We start from the raw sequence: 18,536 nt of genomic DNA on the forward strand, positions 1-18,536 counted from the left end.
TCTGAACAGCCCAATGAGTAAAAGGGTTGATGGTCGCATCGCGCCGCTTTACAAGGCGCTTTGTTTGTTTTGGGCAAGATTAGGGACTTTAAAGAGCGCCCTATGGCCCGGAATATACGGTACATAATTATACATATATACATATATATACATCTATATACATATGTACACATATATACATATATACACATATATATACATATAAACACATATATGTACATATATTCACATCTTCTTCTTCTGGTGCCATGGCTGAAACAGCCCTTGACGACTCATGATGAAAAAACTTTCAGTCTTCGGTTTCTTGCGGCGTCCCAGATAGCTCGCGAGTTTCTGAGCCCGGTGTAGTCCTTGATCTGATTTAGGTACATGAGCCTCTGTCCGCCTCTAGCTCTTTTCCCAGGTACTTTTCCGGCTAGGCATAGTTCTTCAATTTCGCCTTTACGGATGATGTGGCCGGTGAAGTTGACCTGTCTTCTTTTGATGTCTTGGAGGAGTTGGCGTTCTTTCCCAACTCGTTGGAGCACCGAGATATTGGTCTCGTGTGCGGTGTACGGGATGCGCAGCATCCGACGATAAAACCACATCTCTGCGGCTTCGATGTTCTTTGTCGTTGCTGAGGATAGGGTCCAAGATTCGCATCCGTACAGCAGAACCGACCACACGAAACATTTCAGAATTCTGACCTTGAGAGGAATAGGGAGTTTGCGATCCTTTAGAATGGGCGACATTTGGTTGAAACTTGTCTTGGCCATTCCTATGCGCCTTCTAATTTCTTCCTCGCATCGACCATCTGATGTAATCTTTGACCCTAGGTAATCAAAGGAGTCGACTTGTTCAATTGCGGGTCCGTTGCACGACAGGTTACACGTTGGGGGCCGGCTTTCCTTGGAGATCACCATGCAGAAAGTTTTCTTGCTGTTAATCTCCAGCCCTTCGTTTGTTGAAGCCTCCACTACGAGATCCAGTAGCCTTTGTAGGCCTTCCTCACTGTCAGCGATGAGGGCAGTGTCATCTGCGTATCTGATGTTGTTGATACGGACACCGTTGATAAGAACTCCGTCGTTTGAGTCTTCAAGCCGGCGGAGGATTTGTTCGCTGTACAAGTTGAAAAAGTCTGGACTCATTCCGCACCCCTGTCGAACTCCGCGGTTGATTTCGGTCCACTCCGTGAGGCCACCCGGAAGTCTGACGGCTCCTTTTTGAAGCGAGTAGAGGTTGTAGATGACCCTAAGATCTTTGTCATCAATTCCGATGTTCTTGAGCATTTTGAATAGCCTTTTATGACGGACCCGATCGAATGCTTTTTGGTAGTCAATGAAGCAGACGTAGATATCCTGTTGGTGTTGTATGGCCCGTTCGCTGAGCATTCGGATGGTAAATATGGCGTTTCTCGTTCCCCGATCTGGCATAAATCCGTACTGGCATCGAGCGATCTCCGGACGAATCTTCGATCGGCAGCGCTCCAGTATGATTTTTAGCAGCAATTTCAGGGTGTGACTCATGAGACTGATTGTCCTGTGCTGGTCGCAGTCCAATGCGTTGGGTTTTTTGGGGAGGGCAACGAAGACAGATTTGAGCATGTCGTCGGGTATCTCGCCTGACTCATAGATGTTATTAAGAAGGCTGTGGATGGTGTTGATAGACTCCTCGCCCAGTGCTTGTAGCATTTCTGTGACGACCTCGTCTGGGCCAGCCGCTTTGTGTGCTTTCATCCTGCGCAGCGCCCATTTGACTTCTTCCTTCATAATTGGTGGGCCAGAGAGGTCCGAGAGCGGAGTGACTTCCTCCCCGTCAGTGCGAACATCTTCGAACAGCTGACCAAGGTATTCTGACCACCGCCGCGCAACATCTTCTGGCTCATAGAGGACTTCTCCCGTAGACGACTTGATACACGCCGATGGGCGTGACGGCATTTTTCCTGTGACTTCTCGAATTCGCTTGAACATCTCCCTGCTGTTTTGGTCTTTCAGCTGCTCGATTTCTTGGCACTTCCCTTCCAGCCACCGCTCCTGAGCTTCTTTTCATTTTTGGAGGACTGTGCTGTGTAGATGATTGTATTTCTCCTGGTCACCCTTGGCCAGTCTTCTTTCTTCCATGAGGTCTTTGATTTCTTGGGTAATCCAATGTTTAGTTGCTCCCTTAGGTTCGTCTTTGGGTATGTGCTTGTTTGCTGCATCGAGAATGGCGGATTTGATGTTGCTCCAATGAGATTCTGGAGGTTCGGACGATTCTGTCTCTTCCAGACCTTCCATCACAGCCTTGCAGAATTTTCCGCGGACGTCAGACTCCTTGAGAGCGCTAAGGATGAATTTCGATTTGCGTTGGGGGGTTTTTAGCGTTTTAAGGTGAAGTTTAAACGTCGCTACGACAGGAACATGATCGCTGTTAATATCTGCTCCGGGGTAAGTTTTGACTTTGGAGATCGCAGATCGGTACCGTTTATTGATCAGAATATAGTCGATCTGGTTCCGCGTGCGGTCCCCTGGACTGACCCATGTGTATCTGTGTCGAAGGTGGACGTCAAACCACGTGTTCATGACCACCAAACCCTTCTCTTCACACCAGTGAATAAGTCTTTCACCTCGATCATTCCTGTCTCCCAGGCCGAACAATCCGACTGTATTGCCACTTGATTCACAGCCAACTTTTGCGTTGAAATCCCCCATAACAACATTCACCTCGTTGGTCTTACACTGCCTGTAAGTTACCTCCAAGTCGTCGTAGAACTTGTCTATTTCGGCGTCCTCAGATTCCGCTGTGGGCGCGTAGGCCACAATGAGGTTTATGTTGAACGGGCTAGCTTTGAAATTGACTAGAAGAATACGATCCGAACGTGGCCAGATGGCCAGGACGGAATTCGAAAAATGCTTGTTCAGAACGAGAGCCACACCACGGTGATGCTGCTCGCCTCCGGAGTATATCACAGTTCTATCCCCTTTCCTGAATTGCCCTGCACCTTTCCATCGAACTTCACACAAGCCCAGCAAGCTTAGTCTGAGCCTGTCCATCTCTTGACACACATTGTCGAGTTTTCCTTGCTGGTTCAGAGTTCTTGCGTTCCATGTAGCGATTCTGTGTTGTTTACTTCTTGCTTGCCTGAGATTTTGTGGATTACGATTTATACACATACAAACAGATAGATAGATAGATAGCTATATTTTATATATATATATATATATATATATATATATATATATACACATATATATACATATATACACATATATACACATATATATACATATATACACATATATATATATATATATATACACATACATACAGATAGATAGATAGCTATCTATATATATATATAGATATAGATATATATATATATATAGATATATATATATAGATATATATCTAGATATATATCTAGATATATATCTATATATCTAGATATATATCTAGATATATATCTATATATATAGATATATATATCTATATATGGTTCGGACCGGACCCATGACCGCTCTACGATGATTTTTTTTCAGGGCGCATTCGCAAACGTTGGCGCTGCAATTCTAGTTAATACGGAAAAGCTGTCACTGATTTGAGCCAATCAAATTTAGTTTACGATCCACTGCCAATTGCGCAGCAGACCCGAAGAGAGTGCTGCTGACAGTTTGCCTTGCTAAAAAGTTAGCAAGGTCGATGCGTGTTGTTTTAAATGAATGGACGGGGAAATTTAGTTTCGTTCTGCCTGCAGCCGATTCAAAACCAGTGTGCATCATATGCTCCGAAACCGTCGCAACATTTCGAAGCGCCACTACGAAACAAAGCACCGCCCTTTTGTGCACAGTTATCCGCTGAAGTTTGAGGTGAGCGCACGCAAAAACATCAAACCTCGAGTGCAGTAAAAGAGATTTTTACATTTTCGTTTACAGCCCAGCGGCATGCAAACGAATGTTCACTAAAAGTATCATGGATTTTGGGGAAACATAAAAAAACATTCAGTGATGGGGAAGTTGTGAAGGAGTGCTTAAATGCGGTTGCACAAACATTTTTTAAAGGAAAACACAAAGCCCAGATGTGTGAAATAATCTACCAAATCCCAATGGCCCTGACTCCGTTCCAACCCAGATTTAAGTCACTGGCAGGGCAGTGACAAACAAATTTTTCTCATTCAGAGAAGTTAAAAAAATATTCAAAAGAAAAATTGGTGTCAAAGCTCATTTTGAATTAGTTTTTCATGAGGACAGCCATTTTTATTGATTGTGTACTGAACATGTTGACCTGGTTTACTTGGATAATTAGGCTTTCCGTTTTTTTTAGGCTGATCACTCTTTGATTTTTAAAAAAAAAAGGTAAACGATGTTAACTCAATGCTTAGCACTTGATATATTTCTGCAGGCGATATTTTACATTTTATTTCTGGAAGTGGCACCCTTAAATTCCTGGAGCCACATTTTCTTGAATGTGAAATAAACGCCTTATATTTGTTTGACTGACAAAGGTGTTTAATGGGAACATTGCTAAATATTTCATATATAAGTGCGCTCTGTTGATAATGACTAAATGTTGAAACTAAAAATGTAAACATAGGCTAGACATTAAGGGAAGTTGGACTTTGGTTCGGACCTTTTAATTGGAAGAAATTTTAGTCGTGGACCTCTGTGACTTTTAATTGAATACCTCTGCTTGAGGGAGTCATATCTAATTTCAAATTCTTCGATTAGCCCTCTGAGTAAGTTTGACTTGTCTCTGTCAGCATCAGCATTAGAAACAGCGTGCGTTCTGTGGTGACCTTTACCATCAAGCAGAAGTGTGAAATGTCCAATGGCCACCATTAGTTCATCTTTACATTCTCTAATGGTCAATTTTTCCGGCTGAAACCTCAAGGACGTGGTCTTCAAAATATTACCAATGTCAAGCATGTTGGCAAGGAAACATTGAAAACGCTCCATGTAGATATGCTACAATTCAACTGTATCACTTGTAGCAAGCTGAATTATAATGGCTGGCAGTAGTCTCGATATTTTTAGTAGCGTTTCATGCCTCCATGCAGACCATCTGACATTATGAAACTTACCCAGTTTCACAAAGGAGATATCATTTTCTTCACACAATTTCTTCAGTGTTGCAGTGTTTCTTGCACCACCCTTCTGTAAATAAAACTGCACCAGCTTTATCATAGAGCGATTAAATGTGTCACAGTAAGGCACAATGTGATCAGCTGACTTTGCACAGTTCTCCAGTGTGTGCGCGGTGCACAGAATGTGCACATGGGAGCCTCCAACTGCAGCGAGTTGCTTAAGTTTCGGCACAATGCCGTTGTACGCTCCAACGTTAACGGCAGCACCGTCTGTGCACACAGCGACCAGTTTAGCGGCCCAGTTATCCAAGCCTGCGTCCTCGAAAAGTCTCACTAGTCCGTCAGTTATGGCTTGTGCGGTTCAATCAGCACCCAGTTCAATTAGTCCAACGAAGTCTGAGGTAAGTTCGCCGTCACTGGACACCGACACGACGTAAACAATCTCCTGCTCAGTTTTTGTGATGTCCTCCGATCCATCAAAAAGCAGACCCAGAAATTCAGCAGACTGCTGCTTGACACTCAACTCTACACTTATGGTTTGCGCGATGCTCTGAATTACCCGTGAGCCACCTTCACGAGAATGATATGCACTCCCGACATCCACTCCAAGCCGCTTCAGTAAAAATAGATCCTCAGAATAGGAAGACATGGGACATGCATGCTTAGCTTTGTGAAAGGCAAGGAGAAAGATATTACACAGAGCTTGCCGTTGTTCGTCGTTGAGTCTGTCTCGTCACCTAGCAAGAGGACGATTGGCTATTTCTTCTTGGCTAGCGTGTTTATTAGCAATAGCTAGCGCGATAATCATGTGCTCTTTGCTCTTTTCATGTTTGTCAAATAAGGGATGGCTGAAATTCTTTGAGCCATTATAAAACACACCTCTTTTATCAGCTAGATGTGGATGTGAGTGGCAAATCTTGCACCACATTTCAGTACGCTCATCATTAGCTTCAAGCCACGGCACATCTTGGAGCCACTTTTCTGAAAATGCTTTCTTGTTCGGCTCGTGCTCGCTTGGCTGTTTCTTTTTTGGTGGTGAAACACCCAAAAAGTTGCTTAAAGTCTGTTGTTTTTTTGGCATTTTTCACCTCGTTCGTTGTGCTTCAGACGTGATAGTGGATTGATGGCTGTGTGTACACGGACGCCTAGGCGCGTCGTGACGCACTTGACGTTACGCATCCGTGATTTCTGTTGCGCATGCGTACCTGCATACCAGTTATGTGCACCCCTGTATATATATATATATATATATATATATATATATTAGGGGTGGGAAAAAAATCGATATTGCAATGAATTGTTGCTTACTCTGTCGCAATAAATAATCGATAGCCTGGCGGCAATATCGATATTTCAAAACAACGCACATAATGGATTTACCTCGTCATCACCGTCCGTATTTAATCTCTCCTGTCCTGTCTGTGGGGGTGCTAATGCCGCAAACGGTTCTAAAATTGCCGGGATCCACGGCAAGAAGAGTGTGAAGAATTTACAATAGAAAAAGAACTAATGCAAGAATGGCGGAAAACCCAGAAAAACAAATCAAGTTTCAAGAGTTACCACTCGAAAGTGTGGAGACACTTCGTTTTTTACGAGACAGGTGACGGGAGAACACTGGATAAAGAGTATGCAATCTGCAAGAACTGCTTTGCAAAGGTATAACATCAACACTACGAATCTGCAAATCCATCTCGTTCGCTATCACGGTGACTACTCGCAGGTGATAAAAAAAGGCCAACCAAGACAGCCGACAATCACTACTGCTTTTAAAGTAAAGTTTCCCTTTGGTGTGCTCTTACGTCGGAGCATGTAGTACAGTTAAGATAAGATGTCCTTTATTAGTCCCACAATGGGGAAATTTGAGGTGTTACAGCAGCAAAGATATAGATCACACAGAGTCGGCGGCGTAATGTAGCCGTTAATGTATAACATTAGCAGCAGACATTCAGAAAAAGCATGCAAATATACACAGTATAAACGTATCTAAGTGTAAGGAAACACTCCTAATGTTTGTCCATTATACGGAGGGGGAAACGCTGTAATGATAAAAACTACTGAATGATTGAAAATACTGCAATCATAAAAATATTGCAATGATAAAAGTACTGTAATGGTAAGAGTACTGAAATGATAGAAAAGTACTGCATGATAGAAAATACTGCAATGGTAAAAGTACTGTAATAGTAAAAGTACTGCAACGATAGAAAAATACTGCAATGATGAAAGTACTGCAATGGTAAAAGTACTGCAATGGTAAAAGTACTGTAATAGTAAAAGTACCGCAATGATAGAAAAATACTGCAATGATAAAAGTACTGCAATGATAAAAGTACTGTAGTAGTGAACATCCTGCAGTGGTAGAAATACTACAGTGATAGAAGTATTGTAATAAGAATACTGTAATGGTAAACAAAATACATCATTGGTCAATATTTAAGTACACCCTTGGCTGAAAGTACAGTAGTAAGTAGTAGTTAGTGTTCCTCAAGAAGAATATGCCTTTATGTTTCCACTGGGCGGGTTAACGTAAAGCACTTTAATGACAGTCTATACTGTGCAGTGCAGTGTCTTGGTTTACATAAAACATGTTATTAATGTTTGTGCACTTTAATTCGTCCAGCCGTAGCTACAGTGTTAAGACTCAGCGGCAGTGAGGTACTTTGCAAATGCACCTTTCTTTGTACTTTGTACACGTATTGGCATTGAAAAAAAAATTTGATGTTTTCATTTTTATGGCCATTTTTTTCTTTTTTCGTCACATATCTCGTGATATATTGTTGAAGAGATTTCTAATGATATATTGAATATCGTAGACATTGTGTATTGTGATATTATCGTTATCGTGGGCCACATATCGTCACAGTATCGAATCGTGAGATACCCGTATCGTCCCACCCCTAATATATATATATATATATATATATATATATATATACATTCTAAATGACAAAAAAACAGTAAAACTAAAACTAGAAAAACATTTATTTTATGGTTCTGATATTTCCTCATTTTACAATATGAATTCCCTTAGCTTTTTCCTGATAAATACTGTCACATACTGTTTACAACTAATACGATCTTTTTTGGGGCGGTGCAGATTACACACAGATTTTATGACCAGGCAACTCGATTGTTGTGCATGTCTGCAGGGCGTTATAATTTGCAACATAATATGTTGGCCCATTAATAAATGAAAAAACAACATGTGAGGAAAACATATGGCCATGTTCTAATCTGCCCTTGGCTTGCACCGAGTATGTGAAATGCACTAATGCTGACTGAAAGTGGAGCAGGAAATTTAAAGGAAGGAAGAAGGCAATACACATTTTCAGTGTGTGGGCTAGAAGTGGGTATGTGAGAGAAAGGCAGTGTGGGCTGTGGGAGTGGGAGTTTTGCACATGCCACATGCATGATTTGACCTCATTCCCTCTCTGGCTATTATTGTTTTAGGTTGTGCGCACACACACTGGAATCTAAGTACGACTGTTTACATGATTCTGGTTTGCAAAAACAGGGATTTCAAAATCCAGACAATCGAGTTTACACCTTTTGAACAACATGCCCCACCTCTCATCCAAAGACGTGGGATTAGCACTTGAGTCAATTGCAACAGACCATCGGTCACGCCTTATAATATAATGCATCTATCTATCTTATTTTAAGAGTTACTAAATTCGTGAAATGAAAATTCATTGTAACTCAAAATGTCATCCATGTATGAATAATTTTCGTCTTTATCATATATCCTGGCTTTGTTTTGAAACAATGGTGGTGAAACCCTAAGAAAAACAAAGTTAAACATGATTAAAACACTCACTTTATTGGCTGCCTATGTATTGAGGGTCCACTGTGTGGTGAAGAATACAAAGATACATCTAGGGCTGGGCGATATGACCTAATATCAATATCGCGATAAATTAAGCAATTTTACCTCGATAACGATAAATGCGCGATAAATTTCCGGCCGTGGACCAAAATCAAAATAAATGCAGGAAATGCATATTAACTGTTTTTATTGACCAACTGGTACACATTACTTTCAAAGAAAAATTTAATTACAAAAATCATTTGAATAAACATTCCAAATAGCTTCCTTTGCATGACTTGAACAATGTCACAAAGAACAGGAGAAAAGGAGTACCTCTCGCAAAATCTTTTCTGCAAATAGATTGCGCCAAGGTGCTGTAATGCCATGTGCAAAGGCCCAGATTTGTGTGAAGGTCTCTTGTAAACAATATAAATAATGCCATGTGCAAAGGAGCGAGTGTGGTCGGCAAATAAAATGCTAAATAAAATGGGAAAAAAAATCCAAGCAAATAAACAAGTGTGCATCATCGGGAAAATGTGCCGTCTCGAGTACTCTGGTGCGCAGTCGCCACTTGTCATTTATGTAACGCACATTCAGGCTCAAACAGGGATCCATGTTGCGACTCGACCACAAGTCGGATGTGGATGCAAAATGCTTGACATGTCTCTGCTCCCGTCCCGATGTCCATATTGGGAAGTACAGTTTGCGACAAATATTTGCGTACCTCTTGTCGGGTACTTTCATGAGGCGTTTAAATCCTGTCCGCTCCACTGTAACTAGAGGAGCTAAATCTTTAGCTATGCTAGGCTATCGCGTCCACCTCTGAGACGTTCTCTCGTATGGTGTCGCCTCCGTTATGGGCTGTTGTCACTGGTCGAACCTTCCTTCTCCCTTTGAACTTTCAGCACAGCATGGTTGTCTTGTGGGAGGTGAAAAAGAAAAGGTCCGACGCGCTGTTTTGGGTGCTTACGACGCACTTTGTAGTTCATGTTCTTTTGCTCAAACATTGTCTTTATGGAACCCAAAACATTTCCAAACGACAGATGCCGAATTTCTTTTCGGGACAAGCGCGACAGGAACAACTTCAACTAACGTTACTTCGTCTTCAGCCGTGTCAGCCGCTTCTTGATTTGAATCGCCAGCTACGACCGCGTCGGTTTTCCTTTTTTTTTTTTGTTCAGCTGGGTGGAGTCACATGACTACAGCCGTTGTAGCCGTCTTAAAGGGGCATCAACATAGCCGCAGACAGACAATACCTCTTTTTTTTTTAAACACCGAATTTACCGACATGGGCAAAATGATGTCGGTCAGTGTATTAAATTTCGGTAACAGTAAATTTTCGGTTTATCGCCCAGCCCTAGATACATCTGAACGGCCTCATCCTGATTGTGTTTCCTTGAACAAAACTTTTTTTATTTCCGTCTCCTACAGATAACTATTGATGGAGGTATTTGGCACAGCAGAGCTCGGGCTGTTGGGAGGTGGCGAAGGGCTACGAGATGACATGGACATGTCGGCAATCAGCTGGTCAGCTGATCATATCCAAGATGATATGTACCCAGCGTCAGGATTGGCTGTGGCTGCGGCTTATCATGACATTAAGACCCGGCTTGCTAGTTTGGAACGGGAGAACAGCAGCATCAAGAGAAAACTCAAACACTACGAGGTCAAGGTGCACAACATAATACACACAGTGTACACACAAACATTGATATATTAAAAGCATTATGTTTATGCCATTACAATGTTCTTGATTTCTCTCCTCTCTTTTGCCTATAGTTTCCGATGATCAATACGTTTGGTGAGGAGAGAGTGTACTTTTCCTGCCAACCCATTGTTAAAGATAACAATATCGTCCAATCAGAGACATCCAACCTGCAACACAGGATCAATTCTCTCACCCAAGAGGTACAGAATACGTACGCATGTACTGTATATGCACTTATATCTCTCTTAGACAGACAAAAATCAGACACAAATAATTCCTATGGCATGTAGGAGTACACGTAGAAATTGTGTTTACTTGGCATTGAGTTTATTGATTCTGTACTTAAACTGTCGGCTCGTTTGCCGCACCAGATGTGCCTAAGTGGTCGCGCCCTTGAGTGGTTTAGATGCTATTTGGCTGACAGAACATTTTGTGTCAGCCTTGGTTAATCTGAGTCCCGCACTGATCCATTGTTGTATGGTGTTCCACAGGGTTCAATTCTTGGGCCTCTTCTGATTACATTGTATCCGCTGCCTTTGGGTTCCATCTTAAGGAAACATGGTATTTTCTTTCACTGCTAGGTGGATGACTGTCAGATCTATACGCCCCGCTGAGCAAAAAAGATGCTTTCTCATTGAAGCCAGTTATTTCTTGTTTGGAACAAATCAAGACCTGGTTGGTGCTGAATTTCAATGAAAAGAAAACAGAAGTTATGGACTTTGGTCCCAGTGCCCCATGTACTTGGCCCCCTTGGCTCGTTATCTAAAGTCAACAGTCTCGGACTTGGGTCTTAAACTGGACAGTGATTTTAAATTGGACTGGCAAATTGGTGCTGTTGTTAAATTTTAGGCAACAAAGGAAAAGTATCTCCTTTCTCAACAGCACTTTGAAACAGTAATTAAAAACCTCCGCTGGATTATAGTAATGCACTTTATTTTGGAGTCAGCCAATCCTCCATTAAGTGTCTCCAGTTGGTCCAAAATGCTGCTGCTTTCTTCTTGAATGGCAGTGATAAGACGGAGCACATAAAACCAACAACTGGCACCCCTCCACTGGCTCCCTGGACATTCTAGAGTTTTTTTTAGATTAGACTATTCGTTTTCAAATCTTTAAATTATCTTTCCCCACCTTACCTCTCGGTGCTCCTACACCCATACGCACATGCCCAGTGCCTCAGGTCTGCCGACCAGACGCTATTCGAGGTAGCGAGGACTAAGTGAAGGATCAGAGGGGATCGAGCCATTTCCGGTCCCTCACTTTGGAATGATCTCCCACTAAACGTTAGGCAAGCCCCCTCACTTCCCATCTTTAAAACTCTTCCTAAAACTAATTTGTATTCTTTGACTCATGATTTAGCATGAGACTTATTTACTTACTTACTGTTTTTATGCTTTTTACTGTACGTGTGTACAATATAATGGATGGATGGATCTTTGTTGTTGTATGACTTACTTTTTCTCAATGTACAGCACTTTGCTTACTGCTGTGATTGTCTTAAAGTGCTGTATAAATACAGTTGAGTTGAGTTATGATTGAGACCTTCGAAAACAAAATTTGAGAACCCCTGTTTTCAAGGATTTTAAAGAGCACTCATATCTCTATCTCTTGTTTTCTCTGTGTGTATCACTCTCTCTCTTTCTCTGCGTCTCTGTCTGTCTCAGCTCCAGAAAAGCAAGGACAGGGAGGAGCAATTAGAGGACGTCATTCAAGCCTATGAGAAGATTCATTTAGAGAAAAGCAATGTCCAGCGAGATCTTGACAAGATGGTTAACACATACACAAATAATGCATACTTTATTCTTTATATCTTATCAGTCTGGTTACCACATCAAAGCATTTTACATTTTAGACCACTCTAGCGGAGCAGCATATGGAGCGAATCTGCAGTCTGGAGGCAGCTCTGAGACAAAGAGAAACTTCCCTTCAAAAACTCAATGCTCAACTCCATAACAAAGATGTTCATCAAGGTCAACCCCATGCAAGCCTGGTTGTACCTAGAGGTGAGTTAGTCACAAGCTAACGAGCTCTTATGTGTCATCGATGGATAACATTGATAATCAATGCTATTTAGGTCTTTCGATCAATGTATCAATCTATGACTGATTGATAGAGATAAATGTACCAGTTGTACTGTGGGTAACATGAATTAAATTGGAGGCCAGAAATGTAGGCACGGTACCCTTGCAATCACACACACAAACAAGAAACTGAGTGTAGAAGTCCAATTTATGTCCTAAATGCTAAAAAAAAATTCTTGAATCATATCTGGCAGCATGGCACAACAAATTCTAAGTCTTACTACAGAGTAAGGAGGTGTAATCCGTATTTACCGTTTTGTCTATGTGATGTTCAAAGAGGGACGCTTGCCAACACTGCAGAGCTCACGCAGTCTGGATGCACTCTCAGACCTAAAGCTGCAGCGTCTCGAGGCCGAGTTGGAGGGTGCACTGCATCAGGCTGAGGGAGCGTGTCAGAGAGAGAAGGAGTTGAGATCTGAGCTTCAGAGACTACAGAAGGAAGTAGCCCAGCTTCAAGAGGTGCAGAGACACAAAGAGGTAGGCCATTGAGAATTTTTAGAACTGGTTATTTTGATGTACTCAGGGATGTGACATGAACAGGACTGCGATGAATAAAAATGAGCATGCATTGTTGAGAATTGTTATCTTCAAATGAATTCTACTTTGTTTGTTTGTTTGTTTGTCTTACTTCACTGTTTGTATCGCACCATTTGTTTCACATAAATTAAATGGAAGTGAAGGGAAGAGATGCCAAAAAGTAAGAAGCTGCCACCAACTGCCTCAAAGGAATAGAATCTGTGGCCTTAGGAGACAGTTATCAGAGGTTGTTTAACACTTAGTGAACATTACGTTTCTTCCAAAGCTCTGAACTGCATCACCCGTCAGATAATTGGTTTTACTCCATCATCTATTTAAAATTAAGAGTGTTTTTTTTACCTAATACGACCATAGCATGTGTCATAATGAGAACAACATAAAATCCTGAGTTTACCCTGTGTCTGTTGAGAATGTCTTAGCTCCACTGTATAAATTGTAAAGTGAAGAATAACAATAAAATACTGTTACTCACATCTCTCTGTAACAGGAATTGGCTCCACACTGCGAACACTGTGATGTAGAATGGATCAAGAAAGCTGGGGATGAACAGTAAGTTCTGTATTTTTCACCTTATCTCGGGACTACCTTAATATTGGCGCCACCATTGTGTTGTATTTCAGAGTTAACCTTGCGTTGGCCTACACCGAGCTTACAGAGGAGTTGGGTCAAGTCCGAAAATTGACAGCGAAACAATGTGACCTTCTGCGTCAAATGCCACAGGAACCTGGTAAGTGTCTACAACTGCTTTCCCACAAAAGTAGAGTTTATTTTCAAAAATAATTTGACACCTGATGTAATCATGACACGACATACTGTGTGTATTTCTCAATTTGCCACTAATCTTTTCAGGAAATATTTAGCAAACAGATGTTTTTTAAATCACTTATACCTACTGTGTCAGGATTGTACAAAATCATCAATGGTGGAGTCATTTGCAACTCAAAGAAGAGCAGATTTTACAGATTTTATTGGACAAAGTGAGCATGCAAACCTTGAATAAATACAACAAACTAAATGCAACGTGACAAAAGATTGATGTGTAAAGTAAACCAAAATCATTATAACTACCTAAGGCAGGTGGACGGAGTGCCACGGGACAATAGGTATTTTCCGTGCATTTCACACATAGGCCTTCAGTGAAGACCTACTTAGTCCGACTTGAATAAAACCCCCACATAATAGCATCATTTATGACACCACGGCTGGAGAAATCATATACAGAAAGACACTTACCCACTACTGAGTGAGTGTTGGATGACCAAGCTTCCCTTAAAAAGTCCATCTTGAAAATGGCCTCGCAAGTGTATCTGCAATTAAACCCACACTTTTCCCTCCTAAACGAAACCAAAAAAATTCAATATTAGTCATGTGTCATGTGAATCGGTGCGTATCTCGAACCAAAGTGGGCATGGGCATGCCAAATTAAGTCCTGAGTCGAAGCGTATTGTTTCCAAGTAAATCTCGTGACCAATAACAAACAAAACCTCGGTTTGTGGGAATGACGTCATTAGTTCATTCAACGTATGGTTGCTGCATAACACTCAAGACCCACTTGTTTGTACTTTGTAGTAAGCTTAAAGTTAGTTGGTAAGTTAGGGAATCAAACAGTGTGAAAAGTGCTTGGAGTGTAGAAGAACTTTTTGTTTTTAGTAAGTCTATCATTATGTGGGCCTGTTGCATGTCATTATACACGTGTGCTCATCTGACAGTTTGTAGTAGTTGTTGCTCTTACATTAACCAGGGTCTTGAGTTTGATCCCTTTAATTTTGACCGTTTTAAACTCAGATTTATTTCGGTTGATATTTGAACACTAGCGGAAGAACAATCATCGTTTCGTCCATTTTTTCTTTAAACGTCACCATTTTGTTTTGGATTTTTCCCGTTTGCGCTGTTGCGTTGAGTTAATACTTCCTAATGAAGCTACAATGTATGCTCCAGACCGGACTTTTCAGTTGAGTCTTGCGACCACCATGTCTTTTGTTCGCATGCTTCTAATATCTTCCGTGAATAACAGAAATGCCTCGACTGACTTCACAGACATGCGCGGTAGAGCAAGTTTTTTCAGAAATTTTCGAATAGGTATTTTCCGTGCATTTCACACATAGGCCTTCAGTGAAGACCTACTTAGTCCGAGTTGAATAAAACCCCCACATAATAGCATCATTTATGACACCACGGCTGGAGAAATCATATACAGAAAGACACTTACCCACTACTGAGTGAGTGTTGGATGACCAAGCTTCCCTTAAAAAGTCCATCTTGAAAATGGCCTCGCAAGTGTATCTGCAATTAAACCCACACTTTTCCCTCCTTCGGTCATTGTGGTATAAAAAAGCAAGAATATATATATATATATATATTTATTTTCAAACGGTCGCCAGTTATGACTTTCGGGTGTGTTGATTCCGCATAGCGCTGCCCAATCACGAGTTAATTTCCAATCACAAGCCACGTTCATCACCTTCAACGTAAGGCCTGCGAGACGGCCTTACTGTCATCACCTCGTGATCTGATTGGCTATAGTAAGTGTCTATCAACTGTAAAAGCCTCCTTGAGACACAGAACAGATGCCCGCAAGAGTTCATCTGAAGGCCTCAGACGAATAGTGCGTGCTACTGATATTATGAAATCTGCCCGGCAACATGAGCTAGCTGAATTCTTATTGGATAGAAACTCTAACCTAAAAATTCAACACTCGGATATAATATGACATCGATGTGAAGAATATGATCATGATTTCTTGATTATGTTAGGCCAGCAGAGAAGGCCTTGACCGCCCAGCACTGGTATTTTCCAATCAGATTATCAATCAACGTAAACCACCCCTCTCGTTAGGAATAAAATGTTGATCGTATGGGCTTGATCATGTCAGATTATTCCGAAGCATTTTTATTCCGATCATGCTTTTGATATGAATAAAGGTGTCCATGTAAATGTAGCCACGGTTTAGCCCACAATTATATTATTTAATTCTGTTTATGCAGGTACATCAATGCAAGGTCTTCTTGACCACTTGATGCTGCCATAGAGCAAATGACGCTTTGAGCCATGTGCAAAGCACTTGGCTGGAAAGTCTAAATTATTCAAGAAGCTTAATTTCTCCATCACTGTAAAATATTTAGACATGACTGTAAGTCAAAAGCAACAACAGAAAATCACATAATAGTTGCTGGAAACAAACAGAAGACATATGACTGGCTGGTACTATGGTACTAGGAGTATACAGGAACAGGCATGAGATGAAACAAAATGCTATGGCAACAGTGACAAGAAAGAAACAACAATAACTCTGCAGTCTTCCTACCTGTGTGAGTCTTAATAAATTGCTGATTATTATTGCAAGCAGATGAGACACAAGGGACACACTCCAAGGAAACTGAAACAAAGGGGAAACTGCCATGAAGAGAGCAGCAAAAAATAGAATAGGACACAAAGCAATTGTTTCTGTGTATTTTACATGACTACTACTTAATTCATTCACTGAGTATATTCTCCCACTTTCCAGGATGTCGTCCTCCCTCTGCTCCTCAGCGTCTCTCTCCCACATCTCCCCAGTGTACTTCCCTCACACCTGAGAGGCTGCTGCCCTCTTCCCCACCTCCCCTGCACAATGGCCCTGCCTCTTATTCCCATCAGCCAACCAGCAGCAATCTTCGAGCAAAGTTCCAGGGTCGCCGTAGTTACTCTGAGGTAGATTAGCACCTAATATCGCTGAACTTGTACTAACCGTAATTACACTTTTTGAGTGTTTATCTTTGTACCAAGGTTTCTGACACATCAGCCATCCAGAGACTTCCACCTCGCCTCATGAGAGACCCAGTATCCACCCTGCCCAAGCCCAGGTCCCTGTATGGGGAGACACACACTTATGGACAATCCAAATCCCATCTTCGAACCCCTTTGGTGGGCCTGGTCCGACCTGCGTCGGCCCATGGAGCTGGTGGAGACCGAAGAGTGAGAGCAGAGAGAAATGGGGGCAGCAGCCTGAGCAGCAGTCCTCATCATCGTACGCTGGATTTGGGCTTCCCTTTGACTACCGAGGTGTAGCTGAGAAGATGATGTGCAGGACAGTCATCTGTACTCAATTCTTACTGTTCATCATTACTCATCATGTTCTACTCTGATGCCCGTCTTGTGTAGGTACATCATTTCTGCCACCTGGATGATCGACCAGAGCCCACCCCTCTGGTGACACCCCCACACTCATCAGATGATGAAGAGGTGATTGCCAGTGCAAGTGAATCTTGGTGGCTCCCTATTGTTTTTTTTTAAAAGCATGCAAGCATTATTACTGTGGCCTTTTACAGGATGTAGGCACCTATGTCTCAGCGGCCGCCAGTCCTCCTCGACCGCTTGGACCCTTATCACTTCGGGAAAAAACACTCCATCCCTCGTTCTTGTCACCAAGGAAATCTGGCCAGATTCCATCGTTCTCAGCCCCCGAGGGCCCCACTACACTCTCCTGCCATCTGCCTGCCTACATGAACACTGAGCATGCTCAGTCATGGCCCTCCATCAATGTGAGTGCAAACCAGTATGAAGCGTAACATATATATACATATATTTATATAGCCCTTAATCACAAACGAGACTCAAATGGCTTTCACTGGCCCACGGTTGACAAATATTAACAACATACCCTGATCTTAACCCCACAGAGGGCAAGGGGGAAAAAAACACCTCGGGTAAAAATAAAAACCCTGAGAAGGGACCGCTGATGCGTGTGGGGTTAATCCCCCTCCCAAGAGAACCAGGCTGCAATGTATGCCGAGTGGGCAGCACCGAACACAATGTGTCCCCATACAATGTTAACAGGAGAAGGAGAAGAAGCAGCAGTCAGACAGGCCAAATGAAGCTGAATGCAAGCGTGTGAACCAAAGTCTTATGTCGAGTTTTAACTATTTTTTCTAAGGTCGTTGTTGTCTAGTTTCATTTTTATGGGTCACTTCAACATCATCTGACTGAATCTAAAAGCATCCATTATTGTCTGAAGCGGTAAGTGGTTTGCGTGGGGAATTCATACGAATATTTAAGTCACCCATAGTAAGTACATCATCTGCGTGAGTCATCAAGTCAGCCATAAAATAAATTAATCTAAAAAGCCAGAGTAAGGGCCAGTGGGACAATAAATAACGGCAAAGTAAAACGAAAGCTTCAAACTGCAACATGGGATGCGAGTACTATTTGAATGGAAGCGTAGCACTGGTGGTGGAGATTTCGCCAAGCTCATCACAGAAGTTTTTCAGTGGAATATTTGCAGCAGTCCTGCCATCGGTTGGTGGGCGGTCGACAAAAGAGTATTTTATAAGGAAATGGTATGTCAGAGCTCAACTTCACTTCCTCGATGGCATCTGCGAACAATCTAGT

The 18,536-nt window shown here is 42.0% G+C and overlaps 2 protein-coding genes across 3 annotated transcripts in view; one reads left to right on the forward strand and one right to left on the reverse strand.

Annotated features, from left to right (window-relative positions):
• Window positions 1-18,536, forward strand: part of LOC148323032 (TANK-binding kinase 1-binding protein 1-like) — a 35,132-nt gene that overhangs the window by 14,669 nt on the left and 1,927 nt on the right. Inside the window, exons 2-12 of one of the 2 annotated variants that reach the window (XM_088317836.1) lie at window positions 10,278-10,518; window positions 10,626-10,754; window positions 12,216-12,320; window positions 12,404-12,554; window positions 12,910-13,109; window positions 13,657-13,718; window positions 13,790-13,896; window positions 16,675-16,859; window positions 16,935-17,210; window positions 17,310-17,390; window positions 17,477-17,689. In XM_088317836.1, coding sequence (XP_088173962.1) covers window positions 10,288-10,518; window positions 10,626-10,754; window positions 12,216-12,320; window positions 12,404-12,554; window positions 12,910-13,109; window positions 13,657-13,718; window positions 13,790-13,896; window positions 16,675-16,859; window positions 16,935-17,210; window positions 17,310-17,390; window positions 17,477-17,689 — 1,740 coding nt within the window. In that variant the 5' untranslated portion in view covers window positions 10,278-10,287. The remainder of the gene's footprint in view (window positions 1-10,277; window positions 10,519-10,625; window positions 10,755-12,215; window positions 12,321-12,403; window positions 12,555-12,909; window positions 13,110-13,656; window positions 13,719-13,789; window positions 13,897-16,674; window positions 16,860-16,934; window positions 17,211-17,309; window positions 17,391-17,476; window positions 17,690-18,536) is intronic. The other variant, XM_088317837.1, reaches the window with a different exon arrangement.
• LOC148323033 (protein CFDP2-like) lies at window positions 2,025-3,011 on the reverse strand. Its single transcript, XM_088316063.1, has one exon. It carries the CDS (start codon window positions 3,009-3,011, stop codon window positions 2,025-2,027), a length of 987 nt encoding a protein of 328 aa, XP_088172189.1.

Source organism: Idiotropiscis lumnitzeri, chromosome 15 (assembly GCF_059441095.1).
Source record: "Idiotropiscis lumnitzeri isolate Australia: NSW breed Sydney's pygmy pipehorse chromosome 15, RoL_Ilum_1.0, whole genome shotgun sequence".
Lineage (NCBI taxonomy): Eukaryota > Metazoa > Chordata > Actinopteri > Syngnathiformes > Syngnathidae > Idiotropiscis > Idiotropiscis lumnitzeri.